The sequence below is a fragment of the Bombina bombina genome, chromosome 2 (assembly GCF_027579735.1).
Source record: "Bombina bombina isolate aBomBom1 chromosome 2, aBomBom1.pri, whole genome shotgun sequence".
Classification (NCBI taxonomy): domain Eukaryota; kingdom Metazoa; phylum Chordata; class Amphibia; order Anura; family Bombinatoridae; genus Bombina; species Bombina bombina.
In genome coordinates, this window is record NC_069500.1 from 758,151,333 (window position 1) to 758,170,356 (window position 19,024).

At 40.2% G+C, this 19,024-nt stretch overlaps 1 protein-coding gene across 2 annotated transcripts in view; it reads left to right on the forward strand.

Annotated features, from left to right (window-relative positions):
- The window catches only part of LOC128649537 (N-acetyllactosaminide beta-1,3-N-acetylglucosaminyltransferase 3-like), a 91,582-nt gene extending 88,895 nt beyond the window's left edge, over window positions 1-2,687 (forward strand). For both annotated transcript variants that reach the window (XM_053702870.1, XM_053702871.1), the window contains exon 2: window positions 736-2,687. In XM_053702870.1, coding sequence (XP_053558845.1) covers window positions 743-1,897 — 1,155 coding nt within the window. In that variant the 5' untranslated portion in view covers window positions 736-742 and the 3' untranslated portion in view covers window positions 1,898-2,687. The remainder of the gene's footprint in view (window positions 1-735) is intronic.
- Window positions 2,688-19,024: the final 16,337 nt, after the last annotated feature.

A 19,024-nucleotide genomic window follows, 5' to 3' on the forward strand; every position in this document is an offset into this window, starting at 1 on the left:
AAATTTCCCAAAGTTCAACCCCCCCCCCCCCCCCCCCCCCCCCCGCCCTCTCTGCTCCATGTGATACATTTTATATTTTGCCAATAGTGGGGTTAAAGGGACTTACATTTTTCTTTCATGATTTAGATAGAACATACAATTTTAAACAACTTTCCAATTTATTTTCTTATCATGAAACGCATGGAGGTAAGTTCAAGATTATGCGTGTCTGCAACACTATATGACAGTAGTGCAAAAGATGTCAACACCATGTAGTGCTTTTTCAGGCATGTGCACGCTACCTACCTAGCTATGTCTTCAACAAAGAATAACATTAGAACAAAGCAAATTTGATATTAGAAACTTATTTTGTATTTTATTCTCTATCTGACTGATGAGAGAAAAAAATGTGGGTTTCGTGTCCTTTTAATCACTTGTGCTAGCATGTTATGCATCAGTGATTTAAACCCATCATTGCCCATGTGTATGTATGGCAAAATGGGTCTGGGTAAAATCTCACTATAACCTACCCGTCTGGAGAGCAGTTTCTTTTCCACTCAATGTTAATTATATAAAGGAACATAATTATTATTACTTGTTATCCCCATATTTTGTTAAATTGCTTTTTTAAACTAAGATGGACCAGTAGAAACCTCAAGCTAGAATATATGCATGCCCATATCCTTAAAGAAATAAATAAAAGCGTGGGTCCTATGTTTATGATTAAAATTTTTCTTCTGTTTTTTTTTGTTGCAGTTTAAACATGAAGCGTTACCGTGTCAATGTAGAAGCTATGGTCCTTCTCTTTGTTGGTCTCATGTGCCTTTTATTTCTTGTTCATGACGCCAATGAGCCGCCAGTATTACAGCATGAGAAACTCTCCTTTGCTCGTCCATCTCGTCTCACTGCTGAATCTCCATCCTTACAACAGTTGCAGTGGATATCAAAGTGCCAGGAAAACGCATCTGTGGAAAATATTGATGGGTTTTCGAAATTACCATCTCATGTTAAAGACTTCTTGAAGTACAGGCACTGCAGGACTTTCCCTCTGATATTGGATTCTCCCAAGACGTGTGGAGGGTCAGTTGCTTCTAAGAATGTTTTCCTACTTCTTGCTATTAAATCCTCACCAGCCAACTATGAGCGAAGATCTATTATTAGACAAACATGGGGAGAGGAGGGTGCCTACAACGGTGTTCAAGTGAGGAGAATCTTTCTTTCAGGAATTCCCAAGAATCAGAAGGATGAGAAACGTATGAGACAACTCTTGACCCTCGAAAGCCAAATGTATGGTGACATATTGCAGTGGGAATTCCAAGACACTTTTTTCAACCTGACCCTAAAACAGGTCTTGTTTCACCAGTGGCTTGAAGACAACTGTCCTGGAGTGCATTTTATATTCAATGGAGATGATGATGTTTTTGTCAATACTTTCAATGTAATCACGTACTTGCATGGCTTAGGGGAAGGGGGAGGGAACAAGCACCTCTTTGTTGGACAGCTGATAGCTAATGTGGGCCCTATAAGGGAGGCTGGAAGTAAGTATTATGTTCCTGTGCAGATCACTACTTCAAACTCCTATCCTATGTACTGTGGAGGTGGAGGAATACTCATGTCCCGTTACACCTCCCAAGCCATATATAATGCATCACAAAGTATTGACCTTCTCCCTATTGATGATGTGTATCTGGGTATGTGTCTGGAGAAAGCAGGTCTGGTACCAGCATCCCACATAGGCATGAGCACAGTAGGCATAAGGGTACCTTCCAACAAGTTGGATCCTTTTGACCCTTGTTATTATAGAGAGCTTTTGATGGTGCATCGCTTTGTGCCATATGAGATGCTGATCATGTGGAAGGCTGTGCAAGATCCCAACCTGGATTGTGGAAAGAAAAGTTCAATCTATGTTGGTGTATAAATGGACACGGTGCTGACAATGTATAGATCCTAAAAGGATGTTCTAGTGCAAAGATGGTAAAAGGCTGTAATATGTGCCACTATTTATTTACTCCCCACAAAGGAGTTAAACACATGGCTTAACTGCTGGTCAGGAGCCATAGTGCATTGCCACTTTTGATCAGGACATTTTGTAAACAAATTAAGAACAGTAAACACATGTCGCCGTCAATCACTACCTGCGTCCTGGCAGCACAGCTCCTCTAGAACTTTATATGTTTAACTCATTTTCAGGGGTTAAAACGCTTAAGTAGGTGTGTGCATTATTGTAAGAATAAAATGCTCCCAACACATAAGAAAATTTAATTTATGTACTGTTATATCTCTTATAATATGGCTGCTTTATAGAATTAATTCCAATGGAAGTGTAAGAATGTATGGTAACAATTTATAATTTATGTAATGCTGAAGGAATTATTGCAAACTTTTTTTTTTTTTCTCTCCAAATTTGTGATCTTTTTTCTGAAACAAGTATTTTGGCTTATGTGAATTTGGAGAGCTAATGTGGGAACAAAACTGACCAGTTTTTGATAAAACACTTTTTTTTTTTTTTTTAACAAAATGAGTATTGTACCTTTATGTGTATGAATATATATGTAATGTGTGTTCTTGGGCCTCATGAGGTGCAACTGTTTGTTTAGGCACATCACAAATGTATATACAGTATATATCATTATGTGTTCTTGCTATACAATACTCCCATTCTTCCACCAGTAGTCTACAAAGCTTTTCAAATAAAGAGATTAGATATGTATCTCAGCTTCGTATATTAAACCTAAGATATAGCATTGGTGAGGATAGGATAAAATTAAACACGTATATGAAGTACAATGGGAGGCTAAAGCAACTAAAAAGAAAGTGGACTAATTTAATTAGGGCTGGGGGGGCTTTAGAGCCTACTTTATTAATTTTACAGATAATGTACATTTCCACATACATAGTACTGATTACACATCAACAAAATGAAATATACTGAAAGCAACAACGAACCATATCCATTGTATCTGTATTATCAAGGTGTTCTCCTGTCCAGAATAATATCACTAGAGCACATTTGAAAACAATTTCCACAAAACCAGACAATATGAACGATGAATAAAAGAAATTGCAACAAAACAAGTGACACCTCCATGAAAAATAATTATAATATGCTTTTTGCTTAAAGAGCGAACGCACTTACTGTTACACGTGTGGGCAACCTCCATTCAGCTCTTAATTACAATGACTGTATTCCTTTGCGATTCAATCGGTGTATAGTGAGCAGCTGCGCTACTGTAGTGAGATCATTAAAACCCCTGAGACTTTAAAGAGCCTCATTATAAAAAAAAACAAACACAGATCAGTGTGTTACTATTTGACACACGCAGCACTTCTTTATATGTGTCCATTACTATGGTATCACTGATTTTATGCATAATTTTTGCCCAATTATCTCGATAATTTTCTCTTTAACTAAAATCTCATACTTTATATTTGATAAATATTTTATATATATTTATTTTATCTGGGAGAGCAACCAGATGATGCGTTTGTGTCACCTTCTTAAAAGCATTAGAGCGTGTTTCATCAAGCCAGAGTTAGTTACTATGGGGTTGATTTATCAAGCTGCGGCAGACAGGGGCGCACATACGCACCCCTGTCCGCTGCAGCTTGCCTCTGGCGGGCTGAATTCCGCTGCCCGAATTCAGCATTGCACACGAGTGCTATTTTGTGCTCGTGTGCAATCCCGCACACAGCCAATCACGCACGGGCAGAAGCTGTCAATCTCCCCGGTCGGACAGGAACGGGGAGATTGAAATTTTCCACCTAAGAGATGGTGAAAGGTTAGGGAAGCAGCGGTCTGATGATCATCGGCAGGCTTTGTTAAATTGACCCCTTAGGGTTTACAGAATACAATTTTTTTAAATGTATACAGTTATAGCAAGCGCCACTACTGTGTTTAGTAGTGTGTGTGGCCCACGTGAGTTGCACTTATATGGAAAATGGCCTGCAACGCAAATAAGTTTGACACCTCTGGACTAGAACCATTTGTTATATCCGAAAGGGAACATCAAATCATAGAATATCCTATATCAACTGTTAAGTAACTCATATAAAACATGAAAATACATCCAAATTTTCAAAATGAGCCATAAAGATCTATAGTGGCTAACTTCTGTAAATTGCATACATAGAACTAGAATTCCACACACTAATACAACATATAACATCTCTTATAAGTGTGTATTGAAGGGGAAAAAAAGGAGAAAGTAATATGTAGCACAAATTCCCAACTATTAAAGGTGTCTATATTTAATTGTACATACAAAAATATCTGACAATTACTGACCATCACTAATCTAGAATCCAGGGAAGATCAGTAAGAAGTATGCCACACAAAAGGGAAGCTTGTAGAATTACTTTCCAACTGGGGGTTTCCCTTGTGGAACTACAGGCCGTTATATGGGTTGGATGTGCCGCTTCATGATATAGGACAATAATAGACAAAGTTTTATTATGGGGTTTTTTTGCCCTATGTTTACAATTAATTTTAATCTACATGGGTCAGGGAAAGGTAGATGTATTTAAAGCAAATATAAATGCGCAAAAGATTTTCTCTAGAAACATTGTTGATGATTGCACTCTTAGCTTAAAATCTTTTGCTAGACGGGGAAGCAATCGTGTTATACTACTTTGTGATCCAATTACCCATCGTATATTTTATTCATATTTCATATGACCCAGCAGAGGACCTGCTCCAATAACCAGAGCTTTACTCCATGAATTCTAATACTAATTTTATAAAGAGTATATATTGTTTATTTTTAAGGCAGATGCATCTCAGTAGTATGTTATAAGACTTTTACTAGATGTTCTACTTATAATAGAATCCTAAGTGCAGCGCTAGGTATAAAATACAAGATTCTTTAATGATGGTGAGCGCTACCAAGACTACGCTATTTGAAAGAAAGAGCTAAACATAATTATAATATGCGTTCTCCTCTAAGAATCCAAGAGCTAATGTGACCGCTCTGTTGTGAGCATTTTCTTTTGCATGCACAGAGGATTAAGGATTTTATACCTTAGGCCTTCATTCCCATGTTACAAATGTACCCTACAAAAAAACTTTTACAGTGTATTCTTAAACTTTAAATCAATTGAAGACAGACACAGGTATTGCCATTTGAAAAGGTCACAGTTTTATTAAATTAAAAGATGTCTAGTCAAAATTAAACTTTTTTGATTCAGATAGGGCATGTAATTTTAAACAACTTTTCAATCCACTTTTATCATCAAATTTGCTTTGTTGTTTTGGTATTCTTAGTTGAAAGCGAATACTTGGTTCATATTCTAATTTCTAAGCCCTTGAGGGCTGCATCTTATCTGAATGCATTTGATAGTTTTTCACAGCTAGAGGATGTTAGTCCATGTGTGCCATATAGGTAACAATGTGCTCACGACCGTGGAGTTGCTTATGAGAGGGTACTGATTGGCTAAAATGCAAGTGTCAAAAGAACTTAAATAAGGGGGCAGCCTGCAGAGGCTTATATACAAGGTAATCCCAGAGGTAAAAAGTATATTAATATAACTGTTTTTTTATCCAAAACTGGGGAATGGGTAATAAAGGAATTATCTATCTTTTTAAGCAAAATTAATTCCCTTTAAGGCAGAATTAAGAACCACCTTCATTTATTGTCGATTCAATAAACCAATAACCACCCCCAATGATACAATGCACCGACATTGATGAGAAATTCTGCAGCACATGAGACCAGGTAGCGTGACCACGCACTACCCAGGGATGTTTGGCAAATGACAGGAGAGTCAATATTTAGGCTAGGAAGACCATGTGAGTTTGAACAACAGACTAACTCTCCAGGTCCCTGTAGCCCCCAAATGAGAGCAGAGTCCATCTGTAAGCTAGGAGGACCACGTGAGTTTGACAGACAGACCACCACTCTGGGTCCCTGTACCCCCCAGATCTCCCCCCAGCATCACCTAGCCCATGTGTCAGGCTGCAATTTCACAGCAACAATCCATGATTGACAATTAAAATGCTGAAGCAAATTACTTATTGCTATTCACCGACTCTGACTGAGAGACTGCCAGCCTGTTGCATGCCTTTATGAAATGAACCCCATAGGGAACACGGGCGGTCTTAAATCAGTATGAGCCATCACTCTTGCCCATATCTGTGCTTTGTCGCTCCGCATTCGTCTGACCTCTTCTTATCAGCTAAACAGCTTAAACCTAGGCGGGAGGGAGGGGAAAAGAGCACAATATTAATTTTCTGCCTACTTCCTGCCAACACCACTCTTTATACTCTTAGCCCCTTCTACCTGAAGCACAAAACTAAACTACCTTTCACCTTTACATGTGTAACACTATCCTTTGAAACAATAGGGACAGCAGCCTGCACTGCTACCCCCCACACTCTACAAAACAATTCCCTTTGATCCCAAGGTAAAATCCTTAAAGGGACATTCAACACCAGAATTTTTGTTGTTTAAAAAGATAGATAATCCCTTTATTACCCAGTTTTGCATAACCAAGCACTGTTAAAAAATGTTATGTATTTCTTTAACTTATTTACACTAATGGATTATAAACAACACATATTTACATTTCAATTGCACCTCGCAGGGTCTCTTTCAATTAAATCAGGACAAATGAAAAAAACATAATCATGTCAATATGTAAAAACAATATATATCCACCTAGTCCTCCTTGTACCACAGTTCAAATACCCTGCAAGTCAAGTAGTTCCTTGTTACACTGTTGGAAGGTTTTAAGTAGAAAAAAAGAGAGAGGATTTATTAAGAATTTTTTTCTTCCCCCTCCACTCATCCTCCATAGCCCCTAGTATTCATTGTTTGCTAAAGCCAACTCAAGGTACGTAGTACCCCTAAAGGGTGCGATAAGCTGCAATTGTGTCTCTGAGGTAACTTAATATTACATTCTTCCATTTATAAAAGAAACATTTGATTTGGGTTTCTGAATTTATTGAGGTATCCATTTGTTCCATGATTATCTGGTTTTTAAGTTTCATTAGAAATTGTCATATTTGGTGCCTTGTGATTTCCAATATTTTAATGTCAATAGTCTACCTACCATAATTATAACATTAAATTGGCGAGGGTTTACACATTGACGTTCTTTTTGTCCATCTAGCAAAAAAAAACATGGTTGTCTGTTATTTGAATATAGTTTTGATTGATCTTCTTTAACCATCGATTAATTTTATACCAGAATTTCTTTATTTTAGGGCACCCCCAAAAACAGTGAAATATATCTGCATCTGCTACCTTACACTTGTAGCAAAAGGCTCTTGATTTATCCCAACGAGCTTTAACCTTCGGAGTAACATAGGCCCTATTTACAAATTTTGTGTGGGATTCTCTCCAAGAAGTGGAGAGAGTCACAGAATCTAATAATGTAAAGCGTTTCTGTAAAACCTCCAATGTAACCTGCCATATCTGCACAGTTTTTGCACCTTTACTTGTCCTAAAAAGCGCATAATTGTTTTGTATAGCAACGATATTGAATATTTACCCGCTCTAAAAAGATTGAATACCGTCTCTAAACTACGCCAGGCATCCCCCTCTAACTCCTCATCAGCAAAAGTCTGAATGTAATGTCGCGCCTGTAAAAAGGGGAAAAGTTCTCTATTTGCTATCCCAAATTCCTGTTTTAATTCCGTGAACGACTTGCATCTCCATGACCTGGGATCTCTAAATTGAAGTATCTCTCTAAAAATTTTGGAGTTTAAAGCGGGTGCAAAATTGGGGTTACCCATAAGAGGCAGAAACTTGGAGAATCTATAATCAATGTGAATCGGTTTAAGCATTTTTTGCCACGCAGAAATCACATTGCTAATGACCGGCAATTGTTTGATCTTACAAGGCCATTTATTGGGGGGACAATGTAAGAGCGCTTTAAGTTAGTATGAATGGATTCAATTTTCCTCCATAGCTTGTGTTACATAATAGTCAACTGAAAAGAAGGGTGTAAAAGATACTAACACTCTCTGGCTCTGTTGTGCTGACCCAAAACATTAGCAAATCTCCAAATCGCTAATGAAATTAGACATAGAAAGGTTCAGGGTAGCGCTAAATTAAAGCAAAGAGCTCTAAATATATGCGATATGTCTGATAGTTAATATAACAATGTGTGGATGATGTTAAAAAAGAAGTAATATTTATGTAGATCGATACAATTAAAATTTAATATAATGAATTAACAATATAGTGCCGGCACTAACTTAAAACAATATGATAATATGGACATAAAATTATAAAATATAAGTTTGCGGTTCAAAGCTGTATGCAATATCAATTTGCGGTTCAAAGCTTATGTAAACAAACAATGGTCAATGTATTACAACTCTTTGAAAACAAAAGCAAAGAAATATGCTGACTTGCTGAATACTTTCGGCAGCATATAACATACAGTGTGTCCGTATTAAATATGGAACAGTGTTCTCAAATGTGTACAAAGTTACCGTCTCTGGAGTGTAAAACAATTGTCCGTTGTTGGTAAGTTCCATAACTTTATATAGAATGATTCTCCTGGTGGAAACGGAACATGTGTTGGTTCAGATAGAACGATGTTTGTTTGTTGTGATTCTTCAGTGCTATGTGCAAATTTCCTTGCAGCGTCCTTAGATGCTGACCATAGCAGCAGGGGAAAGGGTAGGTCCTGGGACCGAGGTATTGGCTGGCTTCTGATGGTGTGTTTTGCAGCTATACCAACAAGTCCTATTACCCTTACCAATATGGGAATGCAGGAGCTTTCTTAAAACCCCAGTGATACTTAGGTAATCGTCAGTTAGACACAAGCGGTAACCAGATCATGGGTCGGATTTTTAAGCATATATCAGCCACTCTGTGATATGTGAGAGGGATATTGCACCGTACCTACTGTAACCACTAGTATCAAAGATAAAGATTGAAAGTAGACGAGCAAATCTACGCGTTTCAGCCCAATAGGCCTTTATCAAGATCAAGGCCTTTTGGGCTGAAACGCGTAGATTAGTGGTTACAGTAGGTACGGTGCAATATCCCTCTCACATATCACAGAGTGGCTGATATATGCTTAAAAATCCGACCCATGATCTGGTTACCGCTTGTGTCTGACGATTACCTAAGTATCACTGGGGTTTTAAGAAAGCTCCTGCATTCCCATATTGGTAAGGGTAATAGGACTTGTTGGTATAGCTGCAAAACACACCATCAGAAGTCAGCCAATACCTCGGTCCCAGGACCTACCCTTTCCCCTGCTGCTATGGTCAGCATCTAAGGACGCTGCAAGGAAATTTGCCGAAAGCACTGAAGAATCACAACAAACAAACGTGCTATCTGAACCAACACATGTTCCGTTTCCACCAGGAGAATCATTCTATATAAAGTTACGGAACTTACCAACAACGGACAATTGTATTACACTCCAGAGACGGTAACTTTGTACACATTTGAGAACACTGTTCCATATTTAATACGGACACACTGTATGTTATATGCTGCCGAAAGTATTCAGCAAGTCAGCATATTTCTTTGCTTTTTGTTTTTAAAGAGTTGTAATACATTAACCGTTGTTTGTTTACATAAGCTTTGAACCGCAAATTGATATTGCATACAGCTTTGAACCGCAAACTGATATCTTATATTTTATAATTTTATGTCCATATTATCATATTGTTTTAAGTTAGTGCCGGCACTATATTGTTAATTCATTATATTAAATTTTAATTGTATCGATCTACATAAATATTACTTCATTTTTAACATCCACACATTGTTATATTAACTATCAGACATATCGCATATATTTAGAGCTCTTTGCTTTAATTTAGCGCTACCCTGAACCTTTCTTTCTATTACATAATAGTCAACTCCAGTTATCCAATTCAGTGCTATCTTCGCAATACCTACTAAATTGTATACTTCAATGTCTGGAAGAGCTAAGTCTCCATCAGACCTAGATAAGGACAAAAATTTGAAGGCAATGGCTTTCCATTTCCCTCCCCACTGAAGTTGAGTGCATGCATGTTTTAAATATGTTTATCTCTTTCTGTTTTAGCATAATTGGGAGATTTTGCATTAAGTATAATAACTTAGGGAATATCACCATCTTTATCAAATTCACTTTACCTGACAAAGTTAATTTAAATTTAGTCCAGTTTTCCAAGTCCTGTTTTATTGTAGCAAACATTGGGGGGTAGTTAAGTATGTACCACTCGTTACTATCTCTCGATAGCTTAATACCTAAATACGAAAACATCACCTTCGCTTCTTTAAACTGATACTGTTGATATGAACTTTTATGTTTCCTTAGCCAAAAAATTTATGTTTTAGCAGAGTTAATTTTGTAACCTGAAAAAGCACTATACTCCTGTAGTATTTGTATCAGTACAGGAATGTTTCTTTCAGAATTTGACATTAAAACTAATAAGTCATCCGCGTAAAGCAGTGTAGTAACCCTCCTAAAATCTACTTTAATCCGTTCAATCTCTTTTCTTAAATAGATAGCCAGGGGTTCTAGTGCCAAATTAAAAAGGTAAGGGGACAGAGGGCATCCCTGACATGCTCCCTTAAATAATTGAAAGTTGGCTGAGGTTCTGTCATTTATGATGATAGCGGCATTTGGATATTTAGCACTGTTATATTAATATACTTTTTACCTCTGTGATTACTTTTTAAGCATCTTCTGACAGCCCCCTGATCACATGGCATTTTATTTATTATCTATTGACTTTCATTTTAGCCAATTAGTGCAGTGTCTGCCACAAGCGTGATTACAATGCTATCTATATGTCTCACATGAACTAGCTCTCCCCTGTTGTGAAAAGCAAATAAAAAAAGCATGTGATAAGAGGCGGCCTTCAAGGGCTTAGAAATTATCATATGAGCCTTTCTCGGTTTAGCTTTCAACTAAGAATACCAAAAGAACAAAGCAAAATTGGTGATAAAAGTACATTTGAAAGTTGTTTAAAATTACATGCCCTACCTGAATCATGCAAGATTTTTTTTGGACTTAACTGTCCCTTTATGCCGCTCCAAATTAGTCGGTACACTCTACTAAGGATTTTAACCATTAGGCCTTCATTACCATGTTAAAAATCTACCTTTCTCCAACATAGGTGTGTCCGGTCCACGGCGTCATCCTTACTTGTGGGATATTCTCTTCCCCAACAGGAAATGGCAAAGAGCCCAGCAAAGCTGGTCACATGATCCCTCCTAGGCTCCGCCTACCCCAGTCATTCTCTTTGCCGTTGCACAGGCAACATCTCCACGGAGATGGCTAAGAGTTTTTTGGTGTTTATATATCAACCATCAGGGGGGAACAAGGAGTTCCCTGGCGATGGAGGAAGTGACCAAGATAATTCAATGGGCGGAGGATCACTCCTGCCACTTGTCTGCAATCCACATCCCAGGAGTGGAAAATTGGGAAGCGGATTTTCTGAGTCGTCAGACATTTCATCCGGGGGAGTGGGAACTCCATCCGGAAATCTTTGCCCAAATAACTCAATTATGGGGCATTCCAGACATGGATCTGATGGCGTCTCGTCAGAACTTCAAGGTTCCTTGTTACGGGTCCAGATCCAGGGATCCCAAGGCGACTCTAGTGGATGCACTAGTAGCACCTTGGACCTTCAACCTAGCTTATGTATTCCCACCGTTTCCTCTCATTCCCAGGCTGGTGGCCAGGATCAATCAGGAGAGGGCTTCGGTGATCTTGATAGCTCCTGCGTGGCCACGCAGGACTTGGTATGCAGACCTGGTGAATATGTCATCGGCTCCACCATGGAAGCTACCTTTGAGACAGGACCTTCTTGTTCAAGGTCCATTCGAACATCCGAATCTGGTTTCCCTCCAACTGACTGCTTGGAGATTGAACGCTTGATTTTATCAAAGCGTGGGTTTTCAGATTCCGTAATAGATACTCTTATTCAGGCTAGAAAGCCTGTAACTAGAAAGATTTACCATAAAATATGGAAAAAATATATCTGTTGGTGTGAATCTAAAGGATTCCCATGGAACAAGATTAAAAATTCCTAAGATTCTATCCTTTCTACAAGAAGGTTTGGAGAAAGGATTATCTGCAAGTTCTCTGAAGGGACAGATCTCTGCTTTATCTGTTTTACTTCACAAAAGGCTGGCAGCTGTGCCAGACGTTCAAGCGTTTGTTCAGGCTCTGGTTAGAATCAAGCCGGTTTACAGACCTTTGACTCCTCCCTGGAGTCTTAATCTAGTTCTTTCAGTTCTTCAAGGGGTTCCGTTTGAACCTTTACATTCCGTAGATATTAAGTTATTATCTTGGAAAGTTTTGTTTTTGGTTGCAATTTCTTCTGCTAGAAGAGTTTCTGAGTTATCTGCTCTGCAGTGTTCTTCGCCCTATCTGGTGTTCCATGCAGATAAGGTGGTTTTGCGTACTAAGCCTGGTTTTCTTCCGAAAGTTGTTTCCAACAAAAATATTAACCAGGAGATTGTTGTACCTTCTTTGTGTCCGAATCCAGTTTCAAAGAAGGAACGTTTGTTACACAATTTGGACGTAGTCCGTGCTCTAAAATTCTATTTAGAGGCTACTAAAGATTTCAGACAAACATCTTCTTTGTTTGTTGTTTATTCTGGTAAAAGGAGAGGTCAAAAAGCAACTTCTACCTCTCTTTCTTTTTGGCTTAAAAGCATTATCCGATTGGCTTATGAGACTGCCGGACGGCAGCCTCCTGAAAGAATCACAGCTCATTCCACTAGGGCTGTGGCTTCCACATGGGCCTTCAAGAACGAGGCTTCTGTTGACCAGATATGTAAGGCAGCGACTTGGTCTTCACTGCACACTTTTGCCAAATTTTACAAATTTGATACTTTTGCTTCTTCAGAGGCTATTTTTGGGAGAGAGGTTTTGCAAGCCGTGGTGCCTTCCATTTAGGTGACCTGATTTGCTCCCTCCCTTCATCCGTGTCCTAAAGCTTTGGTATTGGTTCCCACAAGTAAGGATGACGCCGTGGACCGGACACACCTATGTTGGAGAAAACAGAATTTATGCTTACCTGATAAATTACTTTCTCCAACGGTGTGTCCGGTCCACGGCCCGCCCTGGTTTTTTTAATCAGGTCTGATGAATTATTTTCTCTAACTACAGTCACCACGGTATCATATGGTTTCTCCTATGCATATTTCCTCCTGTACGTCGGTCGAATGACTGGGGTAGGCGGAGCCTAGGAGGGATCATGTGACCAGCTTTGCTGGGCTCTTTGCCATTTCCTGTTGGGGAAGAGAATATCCCACAAGTAAGGATGACGCCGTGGACCGGACACACCGTTGGAGAAAGTAATTTATCAGGTAAGCATAAATTCTGTTTTTAACTTAATTTTTTTTTTCTAGTGTATTCTTAAACTTGATATCAAATAAAGACAGACACAGGTATTGGCATTTGAAAAGGTCACAGTTTTATTAAATTAAGCCAGATTCATTGCCTTTTTGGCAGAATTTTGAGCGACCCTCATTAATTGTCAAATCAATAAACAATACAATGCACTGGCATTGATAATAAATTCTGTGGCCCACATGAACAGGTAGCGTGACTATGCGCTACATTTATCACAACTAATACTTTGTGGGGCTCCATTCCTAAGGTGGATAGTGCTATCTCTACGCTTGCTAAACGTACTACTATACCTCTTGAGGATAGTTCTTCATTCAGAGAGCCGATGGATAAGAAAATGGAAACCTTTCTGAGAAAGATGTTTCAACATATGGTTTTATTTCAACCGGCGGCTGCAGTTGCCGGTGCGGCTACCTACTGGTGCGACTCTTTGTCGGAACTCATTGAGGTGGAGTCTCCCCTCGAGAATATTCAAGACAGAATTAAAACTCTGAGTTGCTAATTCTTTTATTTGTGATGCGAACATGCAAATTATTTGCCTAAATGCAAAGGCCTCTGGCTTTGCGGTCCTAGCCCGCCGGGCACTCTGGTTGAAGTCTTGGTCTGCGGATATGACTTCTAAGTCCAGACTCCTTTTCTCTGTCTTTCAAGGGAAAGATTTTATTTGATCCGGACCTGGACTCCATTATTTTTACAGTTACCGTAGGCAAGGGTGCCTTCTTACCGCAAGATAAGAACAAGTCTAAGGGACAACAGTCTTCTAATTTTCGTTCTGACAAATCCCAACGACAACAATCCTCCTCCAAGCCCGAGCAACCCAAGAGTACTTGGAAGCCGGCTCTGACCTGGAATAAATCCAAGCAGAATAAGAAGCCCGCCGAAAAACAAATCGGCATGTAGGGGCGGCCCCCGAACCGGGATCGGATCGTGTAGGGGGCAGACTGTGTCTCTTTTTTTCAGACGCCTGGTTCAAGGACGTACAGGATCCGTGGGTCCTGGAGGTTGTATCTCAGGGATACAAGATAGGCTCAAATCTCATCCGCCAAGGGGCGGATTCTTCTCTCGAATCTGTCTACCAGACCAGAAAAGAGGGATGCCTTTCTAGGGTGCGTTCGGGATCTATACTCCGGTACCTATAAAAGAAAGAGGTTTGGGGATTAATTCAAACCTTTTCTTGGTCCCTAAGAAGGCGGGAACTTTCTGCCTAATTCTGGACCTAAAGTTCTTAAACAGGTTTCTCAGTGTCCCTTCCTTCAAGAAGGAGACGATAAGGTCCATTCTTCCTTTAATTTAAGAAGGCCTGTTTATGATCACTATAGATCTGAAGGACGCTTACCTTCATGTTCCAATCCACAGGGAACACTTTCAGTTCCTGAGGTTTGCATTCCTGGACCAGCACTTCCAGTTCATTGCCCTTCCGTTTGGCCTAGCTACTGCTCCAAGAATCTTTACAAAGGTTCTATGGGGCTCTTCTAGTCGTTGCCAGAACTCAGGGTATTGCAGTAGCCCCATACTTGGACAATATTCTGGTGCAAGAACCATCCTTTCGTCTTGTGAAAGAATTCTCTGAGTCCCTTCTCAGTCTTCTTCGATCACATGGATGGAAGATAAACTTGGAAAAGAGTTTTTATCCCAAGTACCAGGGTGGAATTCCTGGGTTATATAATACTCCATATCCATGAGGATATTTCTAACAGACCAGAGACGTTGCAAGCTAACTTCGGCATGTCTTGCCCTCCGGACCTCCTTGAGTCCCTCTGTGGCTCAGTGTATGAAGGTGACTGGTCTCATGATATCCTACATGGACATCATTCCTTTTGTCAGGTTCCGTCTCAGACCTTAACAACTGTGCATGCTGAGGCAGTGGAACGGTGATCTTTCAGATCTGTCTCAACAGATTGTAATAGACAGCCGGTCGAGAGAATCACTCTCTTGGTGGCTCTGTCCAGATCATCTGTCCCGTGGGACATGCTTCTTAAGACCATCCTGGGAGATTGTGACTACGGACGCAAGCCTATCTGGATGGGGAGCTGTTTGGAGAGCCAGGGGTTGTGGACTCAGGAGGAGTCCTCCCTCCCGCTAATTTTTTTTTTCTTAACTACGGTCAATCTTCAAGGCTTGAAGGCTAGGCCACGTCCTAGTTTATCAGATTCCTATCAGACAATATAACCTTGGTGGCTTACATCAACCATCATGGGGGAAAGAGGAGTTCCTTGGCGATGAAGGAAGTATCTCAGATTCTGGAGTGTGCGGAGGCCCACATCGGTTTGCTGTCAGCAATCCACATTCCAGGTGTGGACAACTGGGAGGTGGATTTTCTCAGCAGGCAATCCTTCCATCCAGGGGAATGGTCTCTCCATCCTGAGGTGTTTGCAGAGATATGCAGCAAGTGGGGGATGCCGGAGATTGATCTCATGGCGTCCCGTCTCAATACCAAGCTAACCAGGTACGGGTCGAGGGATCCCCAAGCAGATCTAATAGATGCACTAGCAGTGCCCTGGAGGTTCAAACTCATATATTTTTCCTCCATTACTGCTTCTTCCTCGAGTGGTGGCCTGCATCAAGCAGGAGCGGGTATCGGTAATCCCAATTGCTCCATCGTGGCCGTGTTGGACGTGGTTCGCGGATCTAGTGGGGATGTCCTATCTCCTCCGTTGTTTAGGTCTGGCATGGGATAAATTCTTGATTAATATTTACGTTATCCTTATTTTGAGATAAGATATCCCATCCCCACATACTCCCCCTGACATAGCCTATATAACTCATTGCAAGGAAACCTCTTGAGCTCTTTCATTTTTGTTTTCACAACTATAATGTAATCTGAAACATCACATATATGATTGTTCCTCATATAATAGTGAATGCCACCTACTATACTGTGTTGTACATTTGATGCTATACCACGTTATATTATACCATAGAGATCTATATGTATCTATTGGAGAAATCTAACAGTCTAGAAACCAGGCACCTTGGTAGGCTGATGACTTATAATTATTCGTTGGCCAGGCCCCCTTTCTGTAAGTGGACTTCATTGCATATTTCACAACGTCCAGAACTCAGGTCGAGCCCTACCAGCTATACAATCCACAGCCATCTCTAAGATAGCTAAGCATTAGATAATTTTAGTACAGTCTGAAAACAGGGGTAATAGTATATATTTTTCCCTCCATATTCTCATGACCAATCTCCCTTTCTCATTTCACAAACCCCAGCTATACTATGAACATAGGTTGTATGTATCACATAAGTCAGTTAGTATCATCTTATCCAAGGTCTTGCAGAGACAGTTGATATTTCTTTTCAGTTGTCATGTTATTTCCATCTATAACTCTCATCTGACCCCTTTCCTCCCTTTCCCGCCGGCATTTATTACCTGCGGGTTATACCCATGCTCCTTTTACCCACATTGCCTATAGCTGGCATCTCCCTAGGAGAGGGGTCTATGCAGTAGTCCTCTGCTCTCCACATATACAAATACCCCCCCTTGTGCATATCCATCTCAGGGAACTACCCGTATTTGTCCTGCACACAAAAGCCCGGAGGCACAAAGCTCGGCCAAACAGCCTCCCTGGTTGGCTCCGTCCCATCCCCCCTTCCCCTCTCCATCTTCGAGTGGCTCTTGCCCGCTGAATTCCCTTTTCCCCCCCCAAAACAAAAAGAGGTTCCATTCTGATGTGTTCCAGTCACTCATTTTGGCCATTAACCATTTTTCTTTCTGGTTAATCCCAATTACCGTATAACTCCTGATCACAATCTCAGACATAGTGTCATTGCCTGTCTCAAGAGCCACTCTATTACTTTTGAATATGCCATTCTGTATAATAATAATTTTCACACGTTTCTCTATAGCTCCGCTGTGATTTAGATATAATGTTTGCAAGGGCAATATTGGTATTTCAATGTCTTAGTTCTATTATTTGTTTGAGAACTGTACCATCACTATTATTAAGCTGGATATGTGTCTGGACATGTTATCTGTTTTGCTGTTACTTTTATTACCTCAATAAAAATTATAAAAAAAAAAAATCTAGATTCTTTAAGGTTTCTCTGAGAGTGTCATTGATACTCTTATTTAAGCTCGTAAACCAGTTGCTCAGCGTATCTACCACAAGGACCTACTTATTCTGGTGTGAAGAGCGTGTTTTTTCCTGGCACAGAGTTAAGGTTGCCAGGATCTTATCTTTTCTCCAGGATGGGCTGGAGAAGGGCCTTTCTGCTAGTTCCCTGAGGGGACAGATTTTGGCCCTGTCGGTTTTATTGCACAAGAGACTGGCTGAGCTTCCAGACATGCAGTCCTTTGTTAAGGTTCTGATTAGGATCAGACCTGTGTTTAGATCTGGGGCTCCTCCTTGGAGCCTAAATCTTGTTGTTCGGGTTTTGCAACAGGTTCCGTTTGAGCCTCTGCATTCCATTGACATTAAATTGTTATCTTGGAAGGTTCTCTTTTTATTGGTTATTGCCTCTGCGCACAGAGTTTCTGAGATCTCTGCTTTTCAATGTGAGCCCCCTTATTTGAATTTTCATGCAGATAAGGCAGTTTTACTTACTAAATTAGTTTTTCTTCCTAAGGTTGTGTCAGATTGCAACATCAATCAGGAGATTGTGGTTCCTTCCTTGTGTCCTAATCCTTCTTCATCGAAGGAGCGCTTACTTCACAATTTGGATGTGGTTCGCGCCTTGAAGTTCTATCTTAAGGCTACTAAGAAGTTTAAAAATCTTCCTCTTTGTTGTCTATTCGGAGAAGCGTAAGGGACAGAAGGCTACTTCGACTTCCCTATCTTTTTGGTTAAGGAGTGTCATCCGCTTATCCTTACGAGACAGCGGGACATCGTCCTCCTGAGAGGCTCATTCCACTAGAGCAGTGGCTTCTTCTTGGGCCTTTAAGAATGAGGCCTCTATGGATTAGATTTGTAATGCGGCTACCTGGTCCTTCTTACATACTTTTTCAAAATTTTACAAGTTTGATGTTTTTGCTTTGGCTGAAGCAGCTTACAGGAGAAACGTTTTGCAGGCTGTGGTGCCCTTAGAATAGGGTCCGCCTCTTCCTTTGTTCCCTCCCGTTATTCATTCAGTGTCCTGTGGAGCTTGGGTATAGTTTTCAAAACAGTAAGGTATGAAGCCGTGGACTCTCCCTATCTTTGGAAGGAAAACATTATTTATGCTTACTAGCTAAATTCCTTTGCTTCCAGGAAGGGAGAATCCATGTTTTCTTGTCTAAGGGCGGTCCGCAATTATTTATTTTATTCTTCTGGCACATTTATACCCTAATGTTTCACCTACTTTTCCTTGTTCACTCGGCAGAATGACTGGGGTAATGAGGAAGTGGGAGGGATATTTAAGTCTTTGCCTCCTCCTGGTGGCCAGGTGTTGTCATTCCCAACAGTAAGGAATGAAGTCATGGACTCTCCCTATCCGGAAGGACAGGAATTTATCTGGTAAGCAGAAATTATGTTTTTTGTGCAGCTACCAATCAGCAGCTAGCTCCCAGTAATGCCTTTCTGTTCCTGAGCCTGCTTAGATATGCTTTTCTGATTTATTAAACTCCTCCCTTGACCATCTGCCATTTTCACTAGCCTGGACGACATGTCAATTATTTTTACTCCAAAATTTTTCCTTCCTTTACACCTTGTTGCCACGTTACCCCTTCTAAATTCTATATCATATTCCTTCCACTATTAGCCCACATAGGCAGTATAACAATCTCCAATTAAGTGAAGGTCTC